This window comes from Chelonoidis abingdonii, chromosome 1 (assembly GCF_003597395.2).
Source record: "Chelonoidis abingdonii isolate Lonesome George chromosome 1, CheloAbing_2.0, whole genome shotgun sequence".
NCBI lineage: Eukaryota > Metazoa > Chordata > Testudines > Testudinidae > Chelonoidis > Chelonoidis abingdonii.
In genome coordinates, this window is record NC_133769.1 from 353,015,814 (window position 1) to 353,038,640 (window position 22,827).

The following is a 22,827-nucleotide window of genomic DNA, read 5'->3' on the forward strand; positions in this document are numbered from 1 at the left end:
CACTGCTGGTAATTTAATTAGTTAATTTCTGTATGATTTAAATACTTGGGTAGCATTTCTCTACCTTTGCTTTTATTTCTAAACAAAATGTTACTATTGTTATATACCACTATTGTTGTAAGAAACTTTGTTTGTCACACAGTGTGTTATCTGGGCTTGATCCTTCAGGCATTCCACATGTGTCGTGACCACTGAATTCAATGAGCGCTTTGGGTATTGACTCAGTGAAGAATTGGGCTGCTAAAATATTGAATTAGCATGCTCATTTGTTGCACTGTAAGATGGTTCTATCCAGCAAAGCAAAGACTTAAGACACAAGTGGATTTGCTTGCTCTGAGATAATGGATAAGCCACTGGCTTGTCTACTCTTGATACTGATGATCTACTAGTTCACTTATAAATTCATCTGATACATTGCGTGGGCCAAATTCAACATCATATATGTGCACAAATCTCCCACTGATGTCATTGAGTGAGTGTTTTTTAATATGGACTAAAGGATTCTGAATTTAAAACAAAACCAAAAATGACTAGGTTACACTGAGATAGTGACATTGAATATGGTGGTATATAATACATTTTTACTTCCTTTTTAAGTGTTATCCAATGGCACCACAGTTCTAAAACTAGTCACACTTAGTTGTATTATTTCTGACTCTCTTTTAGGGGTTTCAGTGTGTTTTGTAGTTAGTCTGATCATAATGCACTTTGGGCCCTACGCTGCTGTTCATTGCATGGTGCAGTGAGTAATCAGTGGGCCTTTTAGCATGTACTAAAGCATTTCCCTGAACTGGAGACATAACTGTGGATTTCAGTTAAAATATATTTGAAATGTCTACATATAATTGAGCTGAAAGCCAGATTATTTTTGTGCTCCAGTCAGTCATGGTAAAGACTGACACAAATATCTATTCTGGCAAATATAGGTTGGGAGTTTCCAAAGTGCTCAGTACTTGGTCAAACGTTGATTTCAGAGGCAGTGGCCTCGAGTCAGTACTGAAGCATTTTTTAAAATCCCGCCTTTAGTGCTTAGACTTCATTTGCTCACGAGGTATTGCATTGGTTGCACTCCAGATTGTCAAAAAGGAAAATGCCCCAAATATATAGTGAGGGATGATATGGGATCTTGGAAATCTAGGCCAATGATGATTGTGAAGGAGGACGAAAGATGATCTTCAGGTTGATGTGTAAAGTGTCTGGTTCTACAATCACTATACAAACTTGGTGACAAGTTTCAGAGTGGTAGTCGTGTTAGTCTGTATCAGCAAAAACGACGAGGAGTCCTTATGGTACCTTAGAGACTAACAAATTTATGTGGGCATAAGCTTTCATGGACTAAAACTCACTTCATCAGATGCATAGAGTGGAAAATATAGAGGCAGGTATAAATACACAGCACATGAAAAGATGAGTTGCCTTACCATGGGGGAAGGGGGTAAGTGCTAACGAGCCAATTCAGTTAAGGTGGAAGTGGGCTATTCTCAATAATTGAAAAGAAGGGGTGAATACCAAGGGAGGAAAAATATTTTTATAGTGCTAATGATGCCAGTGTAATCATGGTGTCCCATTTCAAATAGTTGACAAGACGGTGTGAGTATCACCAGGGGGATGCTAGTTTTTGTAGTGACCCATCCACTCCCAGTCTTTATTCAGGCCTATTTTGATGGTTTCCAGTTTGCAAATTAATTCCAGTTCTGCAGTTTCTAGTTGGAGTCTGTTTTTGAAGATTTTTTTTGTTGAAGAATTGCCACTTTTAAGTCTATTATTGAGTGTTCAGGGAGATTGAAGTGTTCTCCTACTCATTTTTGAATGTTAAGATTCCATATGTCAGATTTGTGTCCATTTATTCTTTTGTGTAGAGACTGTCCGGTTTGGCCAAAGTACATGGCAGAGGGGCATTGCTGGCACATGATGGCATATATCACACTGGTAGATGTGCAGGTGAATGAGCCCCTGATGATGTGGCTGATGTGTTTAGGTCCTATGATGGTGTCTCTTGAATAGATATGTGGACAGAGTTGGCAACGGGGTCTGTTGCAGGGAATGGTTCCTGGGTTAGTGTTTTTGTTGTGTGGTGTTTAGTTGCTGGTGAGTATTTGCTTCAGGTTGGGGAACTGTCTGTAGGCAAGGACTGGCCTGTTTCCCAAGGTCTGTGAGAGTGAGGGATCATCCTTCAGAATAGGTTGTAGATCCTTGATGATGCGCTGGAGAGATTTTAGTTGGGGGCTCTAGGTGATGACTAGTGGCGTTCTGTTACTTTCTTTGTTGGGCTTGTACTGTAGTAGGTGACTTCTGGGTACCCTTCTGGCTCTGTCAATCTGTTTCTTCACTTTACCAGGTGAGTATTATAGTTTTAAGAACGCTTGATAGAGATCCTGTAGGTGTTTGTCTCTTTCTGAGGTATTGGAGCAAATGCGGTTGTATCTTAGAGTTTGACTGTAGACAATGGATCATGTATTGTGGTCTGGATGAAAACTGGAGGCAGTAGGTTTCCGGTATAGGGTGGTGTTTATGTGACTGTTGCTTATTTGCACTGTAGTGTCTAAGAAGTGGATCACTTGTGTGGACTGGTCCAGGCTGAGGTTGAAATCCTGGTGGAATTCCTCAAGGACCTCCTTCCTATGGGTCCAGATGATGATGTCATCAACGTAGCGCAAGTAGAGTAGAGGTGTTAGGGGATGAGAGCTGAGGAAATGTTGTTCTAAGTAAGCCATAAAAATGTTGGCATACTGTGGGGCCATGCGGGTACCCATAGCAGTCCTGCTGACTTGAAGGTATCAATTGTACAAATCAGACATCAAGAATTATAACATTCAAAAACCAGTAGGAGAACATGTCAGTCTCTCTGGACACTCAATAACAGACTTAAAAGTGGCAGTTCTTCAACAAAAAAACTTCAGAAACAGACTCCAATGAGAAACTGCAGAACTGGAATTAATTTGCAAAACTGGACACCATCAAATTAGGCCTAAATAAAGGTTGGGAGTGGATGGATCACTACAAAAACTAATTTCCTCCTGCTGATACTCACACCTTCTTGTCAACTGTTTCAAATGGGCCACCTTGATTTCATTGGCCTCATTTACACTACAAAAGTGATTTTTTTCCTCCCTTGGTATATTCACCCCTTCTTGTCAACTGTTGAGAATAGCCCACTTCCACCTTCATTGAATTGGCTCGTTAGCACTGACTCCCCAGTTGTTAAGGCAACTCCCATCTTTTCATGTGCTGTGTATTTATACCTACCTCTGTATTTTCTTCTCCATGCATCTGATGAAGTGAGTTTTAGTCCATGAAAGTTTGTGCCCAGATAAATTTGTTAGTTTCTAAGGTGCCACAAAGACTCCTTGTTGTTTATACAAATCTGATATCTTTACTATTGAATGACAATGTATTGTTCTCAACGTTGCCCTTCTGAGCAGATCAGAAAACCGATCAGCAACAAGAGACAAATGAAAATGTACAAGGAAGTGAGTAACAGGATCTTTCCATCAACCAGTGGCTATAACTCCACTGATTTAGTTACAAATCCATTTTATTTAATATCAACTAACAAACAAGTCTGGACTTTGTTTTTGTTACTAAATGCTGCAGCTCACAAAGCTAACTGCATGCCAATAATGCCTTGCCTGTTTTCAATGTAACCTTGAGGTACATTTTCAGTTTTGGGGTAATTGGACTGAGAGACCTTGTCTTGTACCAAGTTTGTTTGGGATGCACGTGTGTGACATCTGGGGAGGAATTGTACATGGTTGCTACAACATTTGCGTGCACACTTAACCTTGGTTGTATCTGGCATGCTGCCAAACTGATGTTACTTGTCTGTCATGGGAAACGATACTGCTTGACATTGTAGCAAAAGCAGTTAGTGCAGGTTTGCAAACGTCATGTACAGTGCCTAAGTTCTCAACCCGGAGGCTTTGAACAGGTGTTGGGTGGGAATGCGGTTCTCCTTACCTTTCCCGTATTCCTAAATGGGGCTGGACTCCTGGGATGGAAAAGATCATGCGATAGCATAAGGTTGAGAACCATTGGTTTGGTATAAATCGTTATTTGCAAGGCTAGCTTCTGCGCTGTTGCCATGGACAACGTATTAAATTAAGAATTTGGCAGTGTAATTCAATGAAAACACTTTTGAAGGTGAACAGATATGCTTTAGATACCGAATCATTAACAGACTACATTATATATAACCAAATCAGAATATCTGAAAATTACTTCCTCTTCTGGGACTAAACCCTGCTCATCTAATGTAAGAATAATCCCATTGACATGAATGAGACTAATTGCACGAGTAAGGAGAGCAGGGCTTGGCCTTTATTTACTGATCAAGAGCCATAGTTCTGTTATCTCAGTTGCATTTAGTGACATTGTTCATGTCTAAAAAGCATGGTTCCTTCTTCTGCTCTAGGAGGAAATCAGAAACCTTAAGAGTTGGCAGGGAAAAGGTTTTTTAAAGTTAATCTTTAAATTTGTGGTCAAAACTTTCATTCAGCACCTGGGTTAGTGTATTACATAATTATATGCAAAAATTGTATTTTATGTACAGCACAACATAGTGAATCAAGGTTCTTTATCCTGTTGTACAGGTCAGACTAGACAACCATAATGGTCTCTTCGACCCTTAACATTAATGAATCTATGAAATATCTTGCATACAAGTTACATGTGGATGCAGCATGTGCATGTAAATGTATTTTTGTCCAAAGTAGACTATCCCAATCTCTGCTTATTAGGACCAAGTTTGGTTAATGTCAGAAGGCAGGATATTTTTAAAACTTCAATTGCTGCTCTTTAGTCTCCACAGTGCCTTCAGACCTGGATCACCAGTTTTCAAATCCTGAAAAACTCAAAAGACTGAGCCAGTCAGTACCAGCATTTCTACAAGAAGAGGCATGTATCTGATTTAAAAAAATTAGTATAAAGAGGAGTAATTTCATGTATTATTTTTGGGGGTCTTCCAGGTCAGCTTACTTTTGAATCAGTGGTGTGGAGTTGGGGTTTCTTCTCAGTGTAACTTACACTACCTGTACACCAGAACTTGAACAGAGGGGGCCATAAATAGCATGTAGGCAATTCCCTCTTTCAGAAATCTCAGCCCAAGTAGCAATGCTCAGTTCCTGGGATGCAGCTCTCCATCAAGAACTGATGCTAGTTAGAGCAATTAAGACAGAGAGCAAACGCTCTTACTGTTTGCAATAGCTTCCCTTAAACAATCTTAATCAAAAAACTAACAATAGAGTATTTTTTCAGACTGTACGCTGCTCACATGCTAAGAAGCGGCACTTGTAAGAAGATGTGTAATATTACCATCTGGTGACTTCTCCCATAGCAGTATGCTGGGGAGATGAGCTTGGTAGCCTGTCTGAGACTGGGGTTCAGTTAGAAATCTGTCTCATTCCCTGAATCAGTAGATGCTCAGTGTTGCAGACAGCATGTTCTGCTCTTGTGGGTAAAGCATCTGAGCTAGTTGAAAGTCTGCTGGCTTCTTAAGAAGCAGTTGTTGATCTGGCCTTGGAGTGAACCCTTTGGGACTCATCTGTGTATGCCAAAAACAAAACCTGTAGTTGACCAGGGTTGTCCATGTTGTCATCTAAAAATCCCTGAGCCAATTAGCTCCAATTAGTATCATCACTGGTGGAATTGCATTAGTGAATGCCAGAACACCAATGACTTAAGAACACAGATGTGATAAAAATGAGCACCTACATTGCTACCTGCAGGATTATCTTTCTCCCCGTGCCATGCTGCCCCAGTTGCGATCAGCATGGGTTGTTTGAGCTGGATCCCTTCCCTGTAGAAGAGAGGAGACAGCTGACAGGGGTGTTCTGTTTGTGGACTCAGTCTGAAATTTGGCCCACTCTCAGTCCAAAATATTCCTAATATGGTGACCTGGGCATGCTCCTAAAGCACCTGTTTGATGGTTTTCTTGAATAGGATAGACAGTGTGTTTCTCCTAGCAACAAACAGGTAGATGGACAGGAGTTTCCACAGGCATGTGTCTGGCTGAGTAACACCGAACCCAAGTCTTCTGATGTAACTGCTAAAGCATCCCCCAAAAGCCATTTATTGCCTTGTGTGCTCCTCTGCCTTGAACGTTCTCCTTTAACTAAACCACTTGAATTGAATCGGAGTGGTTAAAGATTTTAGCATTATAAATTGCATTATTATACTGAGCTAATGCATGAGAAAGCAAAACTAATGAGCCTAGTTAAATGGCACAAAAGGTGTAAAAGTAAATTTTAGATCAAGATTTCAACTTGTAACACAGGTAGCAAACTCTAAAATATGTGGTGTTTCCCTCTAACCTTTTTTTGGTTTTTAGTACAACTAACTTCCCACATGCAAAGCAGAAGCATGATCTAATTTAAGGAATTATTAATTGCTTGCACTGCACCACTGTGGGATGTAGCTCCCAATCTCCACAGAGCTCCAGTCTTTACAAGTCTGCTTTTTAAAATTATGACAACTTTTACCTGTGTTCCTTGTGACTTCCAAATGCCCACGCTGGCTTTCTTTGTGTGATGTCTTGTAGAGTGACAGAGACACTGATACAACATCAGAAAGCAGTTATCCTCATGGCAGAATCAAGAAGAGCCCCAGCTCTCTAACCAATCTTAGCGGCTCTTCTGGCATGGCGTCCTTGTCTTCTGTATGTAAACCAAAGCTTGTTTTAATAGCACTCTGCTTTTGCCAAACCTTTGTGTCGCTCCCCTTCTTTTGTATCTATTTCTCTCTCGACTTCATTGCTGTAGTATCAGAGTGTATTTAAAGTTGTCTAATGCTCCAATTTTTTGACCTTAGACAGTATATGAATGTAACAAACTGAACTATTTTTATTTTCTTTTCAAAGGATTGATGCCATTACAAATGCCTTTCATTACAACAGATAGATTTATATTATTGTAGTGGATAGGACCCCCAGACATGGATCAGGACCCCATTGTGCTAGGTGCTGTACAAATACAGGCCAAAAAGGCAGTCCCTGCCCCAAGAAGCTTACAATCCAAGTCAGGGGTAGGCAAGCTATGGCACGGGTGCCGAAGGCGGCATGCAAGCTGATTTTCAGTGGCACTCACACTGCACAGGTCTTGGCCACCAGTCCAGGGGGCTCTGCATTTTAATTTAATTTTAAATGAAGCTTCTTAAACATTCTGAAACCTTATTTACTTTACATACAACAATAGTTTAGTTATATATTATGGACTTATAGAAAGAGATCTTCTAGAAAGGTTAACATGTATTACCGGCACGCAAAACCTTGCATTAAAGTGAATAAACGAAGACTCGGCACAGCACATCTGAAAGGTTGCTGACCCCTGATCGAAGTAGAAGAATAGAGGCAACAGATGGATACTGACAGACTGGGGAGTACAAGGAAACAGACAATAGTAGTCAGCATGATGGGCAGGGGCCTAAACCATTGCCAAGTTTTCTTTGCAGGCATCGTGACAAAGGAGAGTTTTGGGCATTTTGAAGGGGGACAATGAGAATAAAAAGCTATCCACTTGTATATCTGTTTGACCGTTCTTCCAATCCACCTAAGGTGAAACTTTCAAAAGTGATTTAGGTGCCTAGATCACTTAGGCATTCTTGAAAATTTTACCCTAATCTCTTTTGGGCATTGATAGAGTACCCGTCACCAGAGTATTGAGGCCCCATTTTATGTGGGAAAGAAAATATAGAGGCATGAAAATAATATCTGAAGACAGATTGGAATATGCTGTATATGTTGTGCTCTTTACTTTGTTTCTTGTATATTATGCAATAAATAATACTTTGCGCTTCTACATAGCACCTTTCACTTGAGTTTTTGGAGGCTTACAGTCATCTTATAATAGAAGCTAGTAAATATTTCTTATTGGATGGATTAAAATCTTTTTCAAAGAAAACCATGTTTCAAAAGTACATCTAAGTGGAGTACTGTCTCTGAATAGAGTGCAGATGAATTTCTTAAATATTTCCCATTCTAATAACATATGTCTGACCAGAAGCATAGACTAAAAGAATGTTTTTTCCCTTTTCATGTGTACAGGTGAGCGGAAGTGTAATGAGCATCTACAGTGGAGACTTTGGCAATGTGGATGTGAAAGGCCACATTCAGTTTGCCATTGATTACGTAGAACAGCTGAAGGAGCTCCATATTTTTGTTTCCCAGTGTAAAGACTTGGCAATTGCAGATGTTAAGAAACAACATTCAGACCCGTAAGTGTAATTAGGGTTGCACAGTTTTTCCTAACACATTATTTTTCCATGCACAAGAAGTGTAGACAGAGCCTTTCAATCACAATTATCTTGGTCTTCAAAAAGAGAAAATGTGCAAGTGAGGTGTGTGCCACTGAATTAAACATATATGGCTGACTGGCTCTACAGATAGCAGTTCCTAGAGATTTTAAGGCTCATTTATAGAGAACACAAAGGTATAACTGTTACACAGGTCAGAAATCACATAGATTGTACATGTGTGTGCATTTACTTCCATAGCAAAGAATAATATAGAAAGCCCAATTTATTAGGAACTTCAAATTCTATTTTTTGATGATCAGATTAATAATCTGCATGGTAAATTCCCCGTTTTGTGTGTCCAGATTTAGATTGGCACATCCAAATCTCATATTTGGATATCCCAGCAAAAAGTCTAGATATTCTGCCCTGGCAGGGGACAAGATGATCCAATAGGTGTCTTCTATCTTTAATTTCTGTGATTCTGAAGAGGGCTTTTACTTTTTATCAATAATGTAGAAACCATCAATGTTCATTCTTAAGGTGATTACTTATTGAAAACTCAGACCTACTGAAATGGTAAGTACTGAATGACTTAGAAATCGCTAACTGAAGAGCGTACATTACACTAACTGCATTGCTAACCAAGTTTATCTTCTGTAAAACTTGTATTTCACTTTTGGATTTGTGTATTTGGGGGGTGAAAAACTACCATGTCTTGCAGTTTTACACAATGTCTTGTTGCCCTTATCAGTCTGTTTGTTTAAATTTTTAGATATGTAAAGACTTACCTGCTTCCAGAGAAGTACAAGCTGGGGAAAAGGAAGACCTCAGTGAAAAAGAAAACGTTGAATCCAGTCTATAATGAAATATTGCGGGTACTTATTTACTATTTACTAAGTGAACACATAAATGATGCAAATGTACATCTTGAAATACCAAGAATTGAGATTTTTTCAAGGCCCCATATTCATGTGGCCCTGAAATAGAATCCTCCATTCTTATTCTGTGTTGAGTATTTTAAGTGGCATTGTGGAATGTTTTTCCAGTTTGATACCTTAAATTCAGGATTTTAGCGTTCAGAGAAGAGGAGAGACAGTAATATAATTAGCACTTCACGTCCATAGATTGCAAGACACTTTCCAAAGCAAGGCTATTGTTTTCATTTCACAGATAAGAGAAACTGAAGCACAGAGCAAGTCAATGGCAAAAATTTCTGGAAGCCTCAGCCTAACTATAGATACTACTCCATACTATGCTCTTTCTTATTGCCCAGTATTGTAATATGCAGCTGTCTCTTTGTGCCCCCTTGTGTTCAAGCATGGAATTACCAGCACTCGCTCCCTCAGTTTCCTTTCCCAAGATGGGTCTCCTTGGCTCTCCACACACAGGTCCATGCTGGAGATGTAGCTTGGCCCTCTGTCCAAATCACAAACAAATGTAACCCCAAAAGTCCAACTGAAAGTCCCAGTAAACAATAAGGCTTTCCTGTCCTTTATGGATCTCTTCAGCAGGCTCTCTAGGCCCTATTCTCAGTCGTTTTCTGGCTACCTTTGAGTCTTCCCACATAAGAACGGCCATACTGGGTCAGACCAAGGGTCCATTCAGCCCAGCATCCTGTCTACCGACCATGGCCAATGCCAGGTGCCCCCGAGGGAGTGAATCTAACAGGCAATGATCAAGTGATCTCTCTCCTGCCATCCATCTCCACCCTCTGACAAACAGAGGCTAGTTCATATAGAGTACTGGCCTCCAGGATGGTTCCCTTGGAGTATCTAGCCTCCTGCAGACTCTGGCTCAGGGTCTACCACAGCAGCTTGTTTGCTCCCTGTAGTTCCAACCCAGTCTGACCTCTCTGTCCTTCTGTAAGGCCCCGTTGTCCATTAAGCTATCCCTTGATCCCAATAAGCTAGAAAGCAGCTAACTTATTATGGCACAGGTGGGACTAGACACTCTGTGACACCCAGTGTATCCTTTTCTTTCACTTATACATGTATTTCCTCAACTAGCATTGGACAGAGTGACTTGGTTTCTGAAAACAGGTATGGAGGGAAGTATGGTCTAGTGGTCTGAGCACAGGGTTGGAGATCAGGCACTCCTGAGTTCTGTTCTAAACTCGCCATTGACTTGTGTAACCTCAGCAAGTAGCTTAACTTCTGTGCTTAACTTCTCCATCTGCAAAATGGGGATAATTTTTCGCTAGCTCACAGGAGTGCGGTGAAGATTAAATAACTGTGTACAGATATTTGAAGATAGCTGGCCAAGTATTATTCAGTATGTTTGGATATACTGAATTGTATGTACTGATTTTTCTGTATTTCTTACTAATGAATGTGAGATGAATATGAATTTAAACTCTTTGAACTAGTCTCAAATATGTACAGTAGCCATAATTTTCTACATGTCTCTGTTGGACCTAAATGAGTTGTTGAATGGATTTCCCAATATGATTGGCCTTCTCCTAATCTCAATCACTCCTAGATTCTTCTGTTGATGAAATAGTCTCTTTCACAGGTGCTGCTGAATCTGCTGGCTTTAAATGGTTTCCATTATATACAGGGTTTACAGTTTGGTTCAATGGCTCTCAGCACCCCCACTGTACAATTTGTTCCAGCATCTCTGCTGCCTTGTTTAAATTGTAATTCTTTTGCTTCACTCTTCGTGCAGTATAAAATTGACAAGGCACTGGTGAAGACCCAGAGACTGAATCTCTCCGTCTGGCACAATGACACCTTTGGGCGCAATAGTTTTCTAGGTGAGGTGGAACTTGATTTGGGAACATGGGACTGGAATGACAAACTGAATAAGCAGATGAACTGGTTCCCTCTTAAGCCTAGGGTAAGTTCTTAGGTGTTAATTGTACTGTATGTATGAATGAGATGTGATCTCTATCCAGTCACGGGCTTCTGCCCATCTTTATATTCTGAGGTCCCCCATTTTCTCATTTTTTCCTGCTTGAGCATTTTTGTTGTGGCTACAGTTATAGAAATGCTTCTTGCAGGCAGGCAGATAAGACATACAATTTTGAGACCTTTCCTTGTGCCAATGAGCGGCTGGCCAGTAGGGATGCTTTCAGAGAAAAGCAGCTTATACCCCCAGGAGCCTGACTCTGTTCTCTTGACCAGCCTGAGGAGCGGGAATCCCAAGTTGAACTTCCAGGCTTTGTGGCCACATGATATTACTGGAGGCATAGACCATCAATTGCATCCCCTTGCAGATAGAATAATTTGTATATTAAAATGATTTGCATATTAAAATGATGCTACGCTTGATTCAAGGACATGTCTTCTAGAGAACACTGTACTGGTTTAGCTAAAGGCTGTGTGGGCACTCTCAACTTGGTTTGCAGCTGGCTTAAGTCAATTCTAGCTAAATTGTAAATAAACCACTATTTCTAGATCAAATTGTGTCCACACAGCCTTTTTGCATTGGTTTAACTAAACTGGTTTAAAATTTTCTGCAAGTAGATAGGTAAAGCCTTAGCCAAAAGCCAAAGAGATGGCAAGTGGTCTTCTAATTAATGTAGTTCTACAGGATAGTAACAAGCATCCTATCAGCTTAGAGCCTACCTATTTTTGAAAGTTGCTTTGGTATTTTAGTCTGCATGTTACTTTTTACAGTGCTCAGAAGTGGGCTAGGTGCTTCCCAATGCACATAAGAAAAGGTTACTGCTCTGAAGAGCATATGTTCTACATTTAGACATGATACAATGAAGGGTGGGAGGGTAGCAAAACTGTGGAGAAATCTCTTTTGAGAATGATCTACAATCATAGGGCTTTAGCAGTACCTTAGCAAAAGAGGCACCTATCTGCACATGAAGGTGCACTCCAGGGGTTAAACTTCTCCCATAAACTCTCGTTTGCCTGCAAACTGAGGAAGATCTAAAGGTAAGAATGCAAGAAAATCTTCAGCTGGCAATAGAGAAATTCTGCTTCACATTATAATTCACTAAAACCTATCACTCCTGTAGAAAACTTTTGCATAGCAGCTTGTACATGTAATCTATAATGGCTACCCATGTGTGTGAAGTGGAATTTCTAATAAGTATCAAAGTAGAATTTCCTGCTTTCTGGCATTACCTCATTACAAGTGAAATATACAAGGAATGCTATAAAAGGGGGTATTTGTATTACACCAGGATGTGGCTAGAGTTTTTTGTTTTAATTTTCAGACTCCAGCCGCAGCTCTTGAACTGGAGAACAGAGGAGAGATTAAACTAGCCCTTCAGTATGTCCCAGAGCCTGTCGGGGGTATGTGCTCATTCTTTTTTTTCTTTTTGTTTGTTTTGGTTTTTTTAGTTTCAATAGCCTCTTGGGAATATATTTCCCAAAGTTCAACTACCTTTTTCCTAAAGAGTAGACATTTTTCTATAGAATCAAGCTTACCTGACCATGAACTCACTTCAGGACCATGACTTATTCAGTGTTTTTTTTATTAAGGAAGCAAAGATACTCTTGTTATATATGTAGAAAGATTCCAAGATTGTCACTCCAAAGTCTAGAATGTGTCTGAATCAGAATTAAGGGATGGAAACTGCTACAAGCACAATTGAGAGCTCTTTTTGTTTTACAATATCACCAGGCCCAATCAGCATTGGGATTTAGTCAGTTACCATTCAGTTTAAGTTCTCAGATATTTTCAGCTTTTTTTTATACCCACAATGTTAGGAATTACACCTGGATGACAGCATTAGCTTTTAGTGACTAGTTGGATTACATACCTAATTGAGCAGGAGGAATGAGATCCTGCTTTGCCACTAGTTACTGAGTGGTCATTAATAGTCAGGCAAACAGCCATATGCTAAGCAAACTGTAGCCGTGTACTGAGCTCAAGAGGCAGTGGATGTGGGAAAGAACAATAATTGCTTAGTACCTAGTTTATAATAGTGATAATGATCTGAGTCTGTTGTTATCTGACAATAATTGACTGGGGTGGGCTGGCAGCGAAGCAAAGGACTTCTAATTTAACAAGTCAGCCAATAAGAAACAAATTCACTCCTTCCTGTCAGCAGCTTCGGTAGCTGAGTTGGGCATGATGGAGGCAATTAGGAAGTAAAAAGAAGAGTAGAGGAATCCTCTCAAGATGTGATCAGTGACCATTTAGATGCTTTGGCAATGTGCACTTAAATCTTATTTTTGGGTGCTCATTGAGTATTAGTTCACACCAGCTGCAGGCAGGTAAGTTGTAAAGCTGGCCCCAGCTGTGCTAGTGTGTATGCAAAATAAGCAAATTGTGCACCTATTTACTATTTCCCTGTGTCTGCCTACAAAAGAGAAGGAAAGTATTAGAGGATAGGCGTTACCTCACCCACCATTGAAATTTCGCCATTTCTGAGGAGGAATGTGGTGCAGTACAACAGCAAGTGAGGATTTGGGACAGGAAGTCTAGAATAACCTCATCCAACTGAAACTACAGGGGAATGCACCTGCCCTTCTTCTGTCTGCTTTCTTTGGGGTTTGTTTGGCATACATACAGTACAAATGGAATGATGGAGGCATGCCTTTGTTTGGTATGATGGCAGTGAATTTATTTCCTCCCAAATTTATACAGTCACCTTCTCTGACTTCTTCCCTTCTTTTGCCGCTAACATTTAATTTCTAAAGTGAGTGAATATTGGTTTCCTATTTGTCTCTTCCAAAGGTAACAAGACCCCATCCACTGGAGAGGTCCACATCTGGGTGAAGGAATGCAATGACCTCCCTCTCCTGAGAGGCAACAAGATCAACTCTTTTGTTAAATGGTAACTGCAATAGTGGGATGAATAAAATTATGCTAATTAATCTTCCCTTAATTTGTGTATGTGAGAGTGAGAGACTTCCCAGATGCTGCCTTGCAAGATGCCCTGTGGGGCCGATGCATTTCACTCACCCATCGGACACAACGTATATGGCGAGTTCCAACCTTGCACTTTATGCCCCGACTTCCTGGTTGACTGACTGGCTAATCAAAACTGACTGCCATTCCCATCAACCACTAGGGCTAACTCTAATGCAACTAGCTTTATTTATTGTGCATTTTAAACAAACCAGGTTGGAGTGGGTGGATGGATGTCCTACTTGGAGGGAAGCCATGCAGTAGGTGGGAAAGGAGGGAAAACTGCCCTGTCTCCTCTCCCTTCCTCCTGGCAGGGGATTATAAAGCCATAGGGAGGGCATTAGAGACCAAGTGACTGAGAAATCTCTGGCAGCAGCAAGGCAAGCAGGGCACTCACTGGCTGGAAACCAATAACTGAGTTCTCCTAAGTCTCCTCCCTGCCCCATCCATCTATCTCTTCCATCTTCTGAGGTGTGGAGGTGATTACTTCCACCAGTCCTGACCTAGGGTTCTCTGAAAAGGGTGGGCACGTTTCCTCTTCCCCCAGTCTCAGAGCTCATAGTATATTAATGAGAATGTCAACCTGTAGATATATTATTCAGATAAAAGAGAATGTTAATGTAGCCCTCAGTTTTTTTTTTTAATATAATCTGCCAGTGTTTTCTCTTTCCAAAGTACCATTCTTCCAGATACTAGTAGGAAAAGTCGCCAGAAAACAAGAGCAGTGGCGAAAACTACAAACCCAGTGTTCAACCACACCATGGTTTACGATGGCTTTAGAGCTGATGATTTGAAAGAAGCATGTGTAGAACTTACAGTCTGGGACCACAACAAACTAGCCAATCACTTTCTGGGAGGTCTCAGGATAGGAATGGGAACAGGTACTGATCATTTATTAAATTAATCCTTAACTTGCAAAATACAACCTGGATTTCCATTTACTTGTCTTGCCTCTCCACTTTTCCCTCTGTGTACAAAATATCACCGAGTAAACTTGCAGGCATTAGGCTTCATTTAGAAAGTCACCTTTCATGCAGCGGGGATCCCAAAATGCAATACACAGTTACAGAGCAGGAGTAGAGTCCTGTTAGGAGTTCAGGCAAGTTAGAGAAAATCTCAGATTAGATTAGAAATCTTATGTCTCTCTTTCCATAAATGTACATAGCACTTTACAAAGCACAGAATACACAGTCTCTGCACCAAAAAACTTGCTATCAGTTTATGAACTGATTCAGACACACAACCCTGATGTGAAGATGGCAGTGCTCAGAGAAGGGATTCATGGAAGAAGGGGGTTTAAAGGGAATTGAGGAAGAGAAGGGGTGCATATGGGAGAAATGTGAAGTGTATTTCGGCAAAAGGGGCAAGGTAAGAGTGAAGTTTGGTGGATAGAAGATGATGGAGATTGGTAAAAATGGAGGTGGGGAAAGAAGGAAATAAAAATGCAGATATATGTTGAGGCAAGATTGGAGGGGGCCTGGAAGATGAGGTTTGTAGAGGTTGAATATGAGGCAGTATAAAAAACAGGAAGTCAAAGAAGGGACTCAGAGAAGTGACACGACCAGAGCAGCAAAAGAAAAAAAAGAGGAATTTAGCATACAATAAATGTAAAGCAGAAAACCTCAATTTCTAAGGTGTTTCTTTCACTCTTTTCTTATGTGCACTCCTTGGCTATTAGCATGACAGATTCTCTCCTCCCTCCCACCACATCCCGCCTGTGGAAATCCAGTTAAGTGAGATCTTAGCAAGGGTATTGCTAAATCTTTCTAAGTTTGCAAAAATACATTTATTTTCCCTGAGGTGTACCCCATTTGGTAAATCTGTCTCTGAACATTAATAATGTGGCTGAATAATCTTGAAATTATTAGTTACACACGCTAAGATAGGAATAATTAAATCAGACATTGCAGAATCATGAAGCAAATTCCCATCATCTACATCCATATATAACATGCACCATGGGCTAGGTACATTCTGGCATGGTTTATTGTCCTCTGAATTAGCTTAGTATTTGGCAAATAGTGTTCTTATGGCAACTGAAGTGTGATTTCAGAGTATAAATTAAAAAAAAGGACAACTGGAGCACACGTGAAAAACTCCGGTCTAAAAATAAGATCTGTGGCAACACTAAACTTGAGTAAATACTTAATTCTCAATTCTCCTATGTCATGCCTGCTAAAGTTAACTGAAAGTTAATGTCCGCAAATCTTGGTGTTCTTAAAATTATGGGGCAGCTAGACACTAAGGCAGTAAGCTCAACATGAATGTGTGATAAATAAGTAGAGTTGTACATGCTTCTAGTGTTGAGAATAGATCCCTTCATTAGAACTGTGTGAAATTTTGCTAAAATTAGTATGTTCCCAAATACTCAAGGTTTTGTTTCAAGGAGAAATTTGGCCTTCTTTCTTAACAGTAAAAATTGTGAGTGTTGAAAATAAACTACATTTTAAAATTAAAATATGAATATTCCCTAAGTGAACTTGATTTTTTCCCCCCCTGATCCTCTTTGTCACTTTTATAGTGAAACCATCTCACTGTAAAATGACAGTTCAGCCCATGGAGAGGAAATGCCCTCTTTCCCCAAACTGAAGACAACAAGTAAAAAGTGTTTAAAGTCTCTTTAGCAAACTCATAGAAAAGTGACTTTTCCCAGAGAAGAGAATTTCTTAGCACAGTTCATTAGGATTACAATAGTCAAAAGCAAATTTAAAAATAAATATAAATTGGGGTCACAAATTTCAAACTTGGCTCCTGAAATTAAGCAGCTAAACTTACATTTTAGTATCTGAATCAGTGACCTGATGCTATTTTTTTTTCTTCCCAAGAGGTACTGAGCGACCCCAGCTTCTGTCAATAGGAAAATCAGACCACTGATTTAGATGCTGAGCTTTAGGCACCGAAGTTTGAAAATCTTGACTTACTTTCTTATTTACTAGGGATCCTGACAAGATGAGCTAATAAATAGCAAACAATAAAAACCAAACACGTGAGAATACTGAGATATTATCTAGTTCCTATGTAGGCACAACGCCCATTAATTGGGTTTGATGGGAGTTGTACATGTACAGAAAATGCAGAATCACACCATGAAAATTGTCAGCTAACTCTGTAGGGAAGGTCAAACGCTTTCCGAAGAGGGGGGAAATTAATGATTTTTGTTCATCTGTGGAGATTTGCCCTATAGTCTACTATTAACTGTGGTGGCAATTTTGAAAAAATGCTTAAAGTTTCCTTTTAAATAATGTCGTATGTTTTTCTAAGGCAAAAGCTATGGTATTGCAGTGGACTGGATGGACTCCACTTTAGAGGAAACCACCCTATGGGAGAGAATGATGAGCTCGCCAAACACATGGGTAGAAGATACACTTCCACTCCGGATGCTAATGGTAGCAAAGCTAGCAAAATAAGATGACTTTCTAATTGCTAGTGTCCAAAGTGTTTACTTGTTGGATCTTGGGAGCGGAAGGAAATAATAAAATGGGGAACTTGGAGGAATTCTATAAAAGTGTGTGTACTACAGTAGATCTGTAGACAGCCTCTGTTCTGTTGTTTTATTTTGTGCTGCTAAACGTTACTACGTAATGCAAATTAAACTTTTCTGCTTTCAGATTATTTTTTAAACTAACGGCCTTTTACTTCTTGCTCACTGAGAATGAATTAAATAAAGAATTTATTATTGAAATTCAGTGGTCCAGTTACCAGGGCTGTGTTGTGTGTGTGGTCACCTAGAATAGGGCAAAATGTTGGTGATTCGCTAAATAATGCACCCAAAACCTAAACCTAAAAAAACAACAACTTTGTCTATTTCCCAGGGTCTTCTGTGTGGCATTTAAAATAAGCTGACAACAGAGCGCTATAGTCATATTCACTGTGTCTTTGCAGCTTAATTTTAATGGTATGTTCAAGTCTCTCGTGGTTACACCCTTTGCTAGAGTTCATGACAGGGAATTCCATCTCTAGTTTTAAGCTCTCAGAGCTTGAGAGCTTTATCTATTGATATAAGCATTCTATGAAGAGTGGTGATATTGAGCTCAATCCTATAGGGTGCTGAATTTCCACACGTTCAGGATCAGGGCCATAAAGAGGGTTTGACTGTATACGTAGTACATATACTAGTGGTTTTGTTGTCTTATCTCTAAATTATGGGTTCTGTATGGAAGCAATGAAGTTGAATTTACTGTATTTAAATGTTACTCTGAAGGATCTCTTCACCCATTAAGTTGCTCATTTTATTATTGATGAATAAATTGGATATTTATTTTATGCGTATACACTATCTGTACCCAAGTGTGTTGTTGGATTGCTCTTTTGGGTGTGTCAAGACTTTTTTGTATGCATTTTGGTGCCACCACTACAACACAGCAGGAATTGGGTAGTTCCTTAAAGAACCTACACCGTATGAAAAAGCAAGCAAATTTCAATCATATAGCATTGTAGTTAATTAAAAGTTTGAATGTAAAAACCATATAAATGTATTATTATTACACTTTTTAACTAAAAGCAGCCTATTAAAGCTACAGTTGTGTTCAGAGAAGTAACTGCTCAATTAAAATACACATCTAATCAATTATACTAGATTTGCATTTCATATATCTGTGAAATTTTCATATTGCATTATTGAACGTCACAATACTCAAAATAAATGCATATGATACACTTGTGTATTTATTTATTGCAACTACTATAGGTCTAGAATCTAGTAATGCATCCTACGCTTTATTAAATTACGAATATGAATCAAGGGGGAAGTTTTGAGAATTTCAAAAGTCACTAAAGGAGTTAAGTGCCCAATTCCCATTTACTTTCAATAGAAATTGAGTGCCTAATAACATGATGCATTTTGGGTGGAATTTTTCAGAAGCACCCATGTAGGGTCATGGTTGCACTGCCTTCAACCAACTTTGAAATCTGGATATTTCTGAAGCTTAGAGGTACAATAATTGCCTGTTTTATCTTTTTATGTATTAAAAAAACTTTCTGAACTGAGGAGTGTATGTGCATAATTAATCTTTTTGGAGTCACACTACATTCTGATTTGTTTGACATGAGGAGGTGCATATTTTTATAAAGGACATTACCTGCACATTTGGTTGCACATGCAAAAGTGGATTATTGTGTGCACTATCTGCAAGATTCCACTGGCTAACTTATAAAATACGCACTTATACATTTGTGTGTGCAACTGAGAGCTTGTCTACAAGGTGCGTTAGTGTATACCAGCATGTTGCGCATGAGCTGTCTGTGTAATCCCTGATGTGCAGCGATCATAGAGTATCAGGGTTGGAAGGGACCTCAGGAGGTCATCTAGTCCAACCCCCTGCTCAAAGCAGGACCAATCCCCAGACAGATTTTTTTTTTGTTTTTGTTTTTTTTTATGTAGCACTATTTCAAACCGTGCTATGTCAGTGCATACTAGAAAACCTCTAGGGTGAGCCAATAGAGTCCACAAAGAAGTTAGTGTGGGACAGGCTTGTGAACACTAGAATTTACACCTCAGCTGGGGCACACTAATGCACCACATAGACAAGTCCTTTAATATATTATTTCTGTTTAAAAATAGTTTCAGGAGTTTATAGGATTGGAACAGGGTATCTTTGGACTGAAACTCTTCAGCCAGTGAGCCATGTAATAATCTTTTGGACAGACAGACATATCTGGAAGTGCTCAAATTAGGATAACCAGACCAAACCTTTGGTCAGTTAGAATAGTAATCAAATATCCCATTTTTCCTTAATCATTCTTGGTATTGATACTAAGAATATAATGCAGCTACCTCAAAAGCCAGTACTCAAAATACATCATATCATAATTTTATTTTAGATTTAAATTTTTTAAAAAAACTCACCCCTACAGAAGCTTTCCATGATCAAATAATTAATTACACTTGCAATCATCTGGCTAACCAACAGCATTAAACAATTCTATATAAATTAACTTCAACAGCCAATAAACCAAAGGAACAAAACAGACCCTTTAGCCCCTGTCACGACCACAGCCTCAAACTTCCCCCAAAATCTTGGCAAATACATCGCTTTTGTAGCATGCCCAGAAGATTAAGTACTTTTCCAAACCAGCACACTGGGCTTTTTTCCACTAAGGCAAAAATGAGTCACCATATCAAACGTGCCACCTTGAAGCCTCCAGTGAACCATGCAAGGTCAACTGAGCCAATCTCAACATAGCCTTTAAAAATACATCAGTGCTCAGTAGTGCAGTGTTAGAAGACTGTATTGGTATCTTCAAGAAAGATTGGTTCACAGCCTGTTGATTTCAGTGGGCTTTGGCTCAGATCCTAAAAGCTATTACTTTCCTATCTTTCAACAGCTAAGCTTACTAAGCTTTAATGTTGTTTTACAGTGTAACCTCATACCATAAAAGGAAAATATACTGGCTTCCATAAGCCTTTTCAGTAGACTATACGGCAGTGCAAAGAAATGCAACAAATCAAATATTGAAGAAATTGCATTGTCTTTGGAAAACACATGGCAGTAAAATGGTATATGGCTTTATTTACAACATTGAAGCCTTAAAATTCTCTGTCCGGAAAACTGCATTTTTCCTTTTAAATTGTTTTAACAGGAACTTAGTATTAATCAGTGCACTTACCCTGCAAGCAGGAAGAACTTTAACACTCGAGGAATGTTGTGATGAAAAGACCTAACTTTTAAAACTGCATTTAACAAAAGTATTTACTTATTCGTAATAGCCCCTTGAAAATTCTTCACCTAACCAATATGGACTTTTTAACACTATATGTATGCAAACAACCCTACACTAAAGCACTATGTGCCTCTGACTAAGCTACTAACATCTGCTTTGACAGAAAAAAGCCTAGAGGAATTTGTTTTTGATATCTAGGGTTCAGCTGTCAAGACAGAAGGCTTCAGGAAGCCAACTTCCTTATTTGTTTTGCTTGGGTATGTCTCCACTGCAGCTGAGAGCAAGTGGGTAGCCAGCCTTGCACTAGCTTGGACTGAGCTAGTGCACTAAGAGCAGTGACACCATTGTGGTAGCAGCAGAGACTTGGGTTAGCCAACCAAGGTTAGACCCAGGTGGTCAGGTGTGTCACCTGTGCCACAACATCCACACTACTGTTTTTACGGTGCTAGCTTGGGCTGAGCTAGCGTGAGTTCGTCTATCCGGGCTGGAAGACTCACTCCTAGCTGGGTTGGAGACATACTCTGCTACCCTGGAGTCAAAAGGAAGAAGGCTTCCAAATCATCCATAGCCAGGTGTCTCGGGGCATGTAGTTGAGACACAATACAAGAAGGCAAAAGATAACCTTCTAGGAAAGTGCATGCCAGTGAGTCAATAGCTGTCTTGAATTAAACTCCAATTACGCTTTATGAAGGAGGCTGTAAGCAGTTGTGTCCATCACTCTAAGATAATAGACACTGCTGTCTGTTCTTCCAATGAACTTTCCTTCCGGCAAAACTGTCACAAGCCGTAGTACATCAGCGATTCTGATGAGTCTAAAGTGCCTACTATATTTTAAAAACATTGCTGTCAAGGCTGATTCCCCACTCTGGCACTTTGACTGCAGAAGGTGGGGGCCCACAAGGATTCTAAAAATTAATACTGGCCACTCCAGGCTTGTATTAAACTCCCAAGGTTACAGCTTTTCTCTGACCTTGGATGGTGGATGCTGCCACCACCCAAAACCCCTTTAAGGACCCCAGAAGGCACACTTGGGAATTCCTTCCTGTGGGGTACCCTCAAGCCCTTTCACCCCACCCCACTCCAGGGAAGAGCTGAGAAAGAAAACAAAGGAAATCAGCTGTTGCTACCAGCTGATTAAACAACATATGCACAAACCTCTTAGGACACACAATCCAATCCTGTTCTTAAAAAAGGTAAATTTTATTAAAAACAAAAGGAAAGAAAATACATCGAAAACTCAGGCTATTGCTAGATTTAAAAAATCCATTTACAAAAATTCAGCATCAAGAATAACCTTCTTGAGGTCTATCTTAAAAGTTACAAGCAAAACAAAAGCAGTTTGGGTTAGAGCAGTCCAAAAGCCATAAAGAAATTAAAAATAAATTTACTCATGTCTTCCTAGACATTTCTTGATCTACTTACATATTTGGGGGTTTCAAGTGAGTATTCTAAGTATGGTTTAGATGATTTTTCATACCTAGCCCCAGACTTCTTAGAGCATAGTTCCAGCCCAGTCTCTGCTTCTCCTTGGGAACAACAGACAGAGAAAGGGAAAGTTTTTTCCCAATTTCAAAAAGCTTTAGCCTTCCCATTGGCTCTTTTGGTCAGCTGCCCCACTCCCTTCCTTTTGCCTATGCAGGGAGACTTTTTAACCCTTTACAAGTAAAGCAAGTAGAGAACAGCTACTAAGAGGGATTTTAGAGCTAACTGGCTGGCTGAATCCATAAAAGGAAGCTCCCCTCCACACCCCTCCTTTATCACAGTTGCATATAATCCTCCCACCTGGAAATAAATTTCCCACATATATGACTAGCCTTGACATAACTTTACCTCCCGATTCCAAAATCAGTATTGTCAAATGTGAATAAAGTGGAAAAGAGAGCATTTTCCCTTGCCCACATACTTTGCCTAGCTTTCTGTTCTCATTTCTTTTTGTCACCATCTTTGCTGCACAGAAGCCACCTAACAGCGCCCATCACATATATTTCCCACTCTCATTCAGGCCTCTGTCTATGCTGCCTTATAGGAAGCATATACTCCCCTCTGTTCTAGTCCATCAAATCCCACCTAAAAATACACTTAATTTGCCAGGGAAGCCTATGTAAGAATATAAGAATACACAGTCAGACC

At 39.7% G+C, this 22,827-nt stretch overlaps 1 protein-coding gene across 4 annotated transcripts in view; it reads left to right on the top strand.

Moving 5' to 3' along the window:
* Window positions 1-18,693, top strand: part of SYTL2 (synaptotagmin like 2) — a 57,490-nt gene extending 38,797 nt beyond the window's left edge. For 3 of the 4 annotated variants that reach the window (XM_075061754.1, XM_075061755.1, XM_075061756.1), the window contains one exon: window positions 4,799-5,873. In XM_075061754.1, the coding sequence (XP_074917855.1) occupies window positions 4,799-4,905 (107 nt within the window). In that variant the 3' untranslated portion in view covers window positions 4,906-5,873. Of the gene's footprint in view, window positions 1-3,422; window positions 3,471-4,798; window positions 5,874-6,535; window positions 6,653-8,035; window positions 8,206-8,998; window positions 9,102-10,890; window positions 11,062-12,394; window positions 12,474-13,863; window positions 13,964-14,712; window positions 14,919-17,298 lie in introns of those variants that run through there. The other variant, XM_032779025.2, reaches the window with a different exon arrangement.
* Window positions 18,694-22,827: the final 4,134 nt, after the last annotated feature.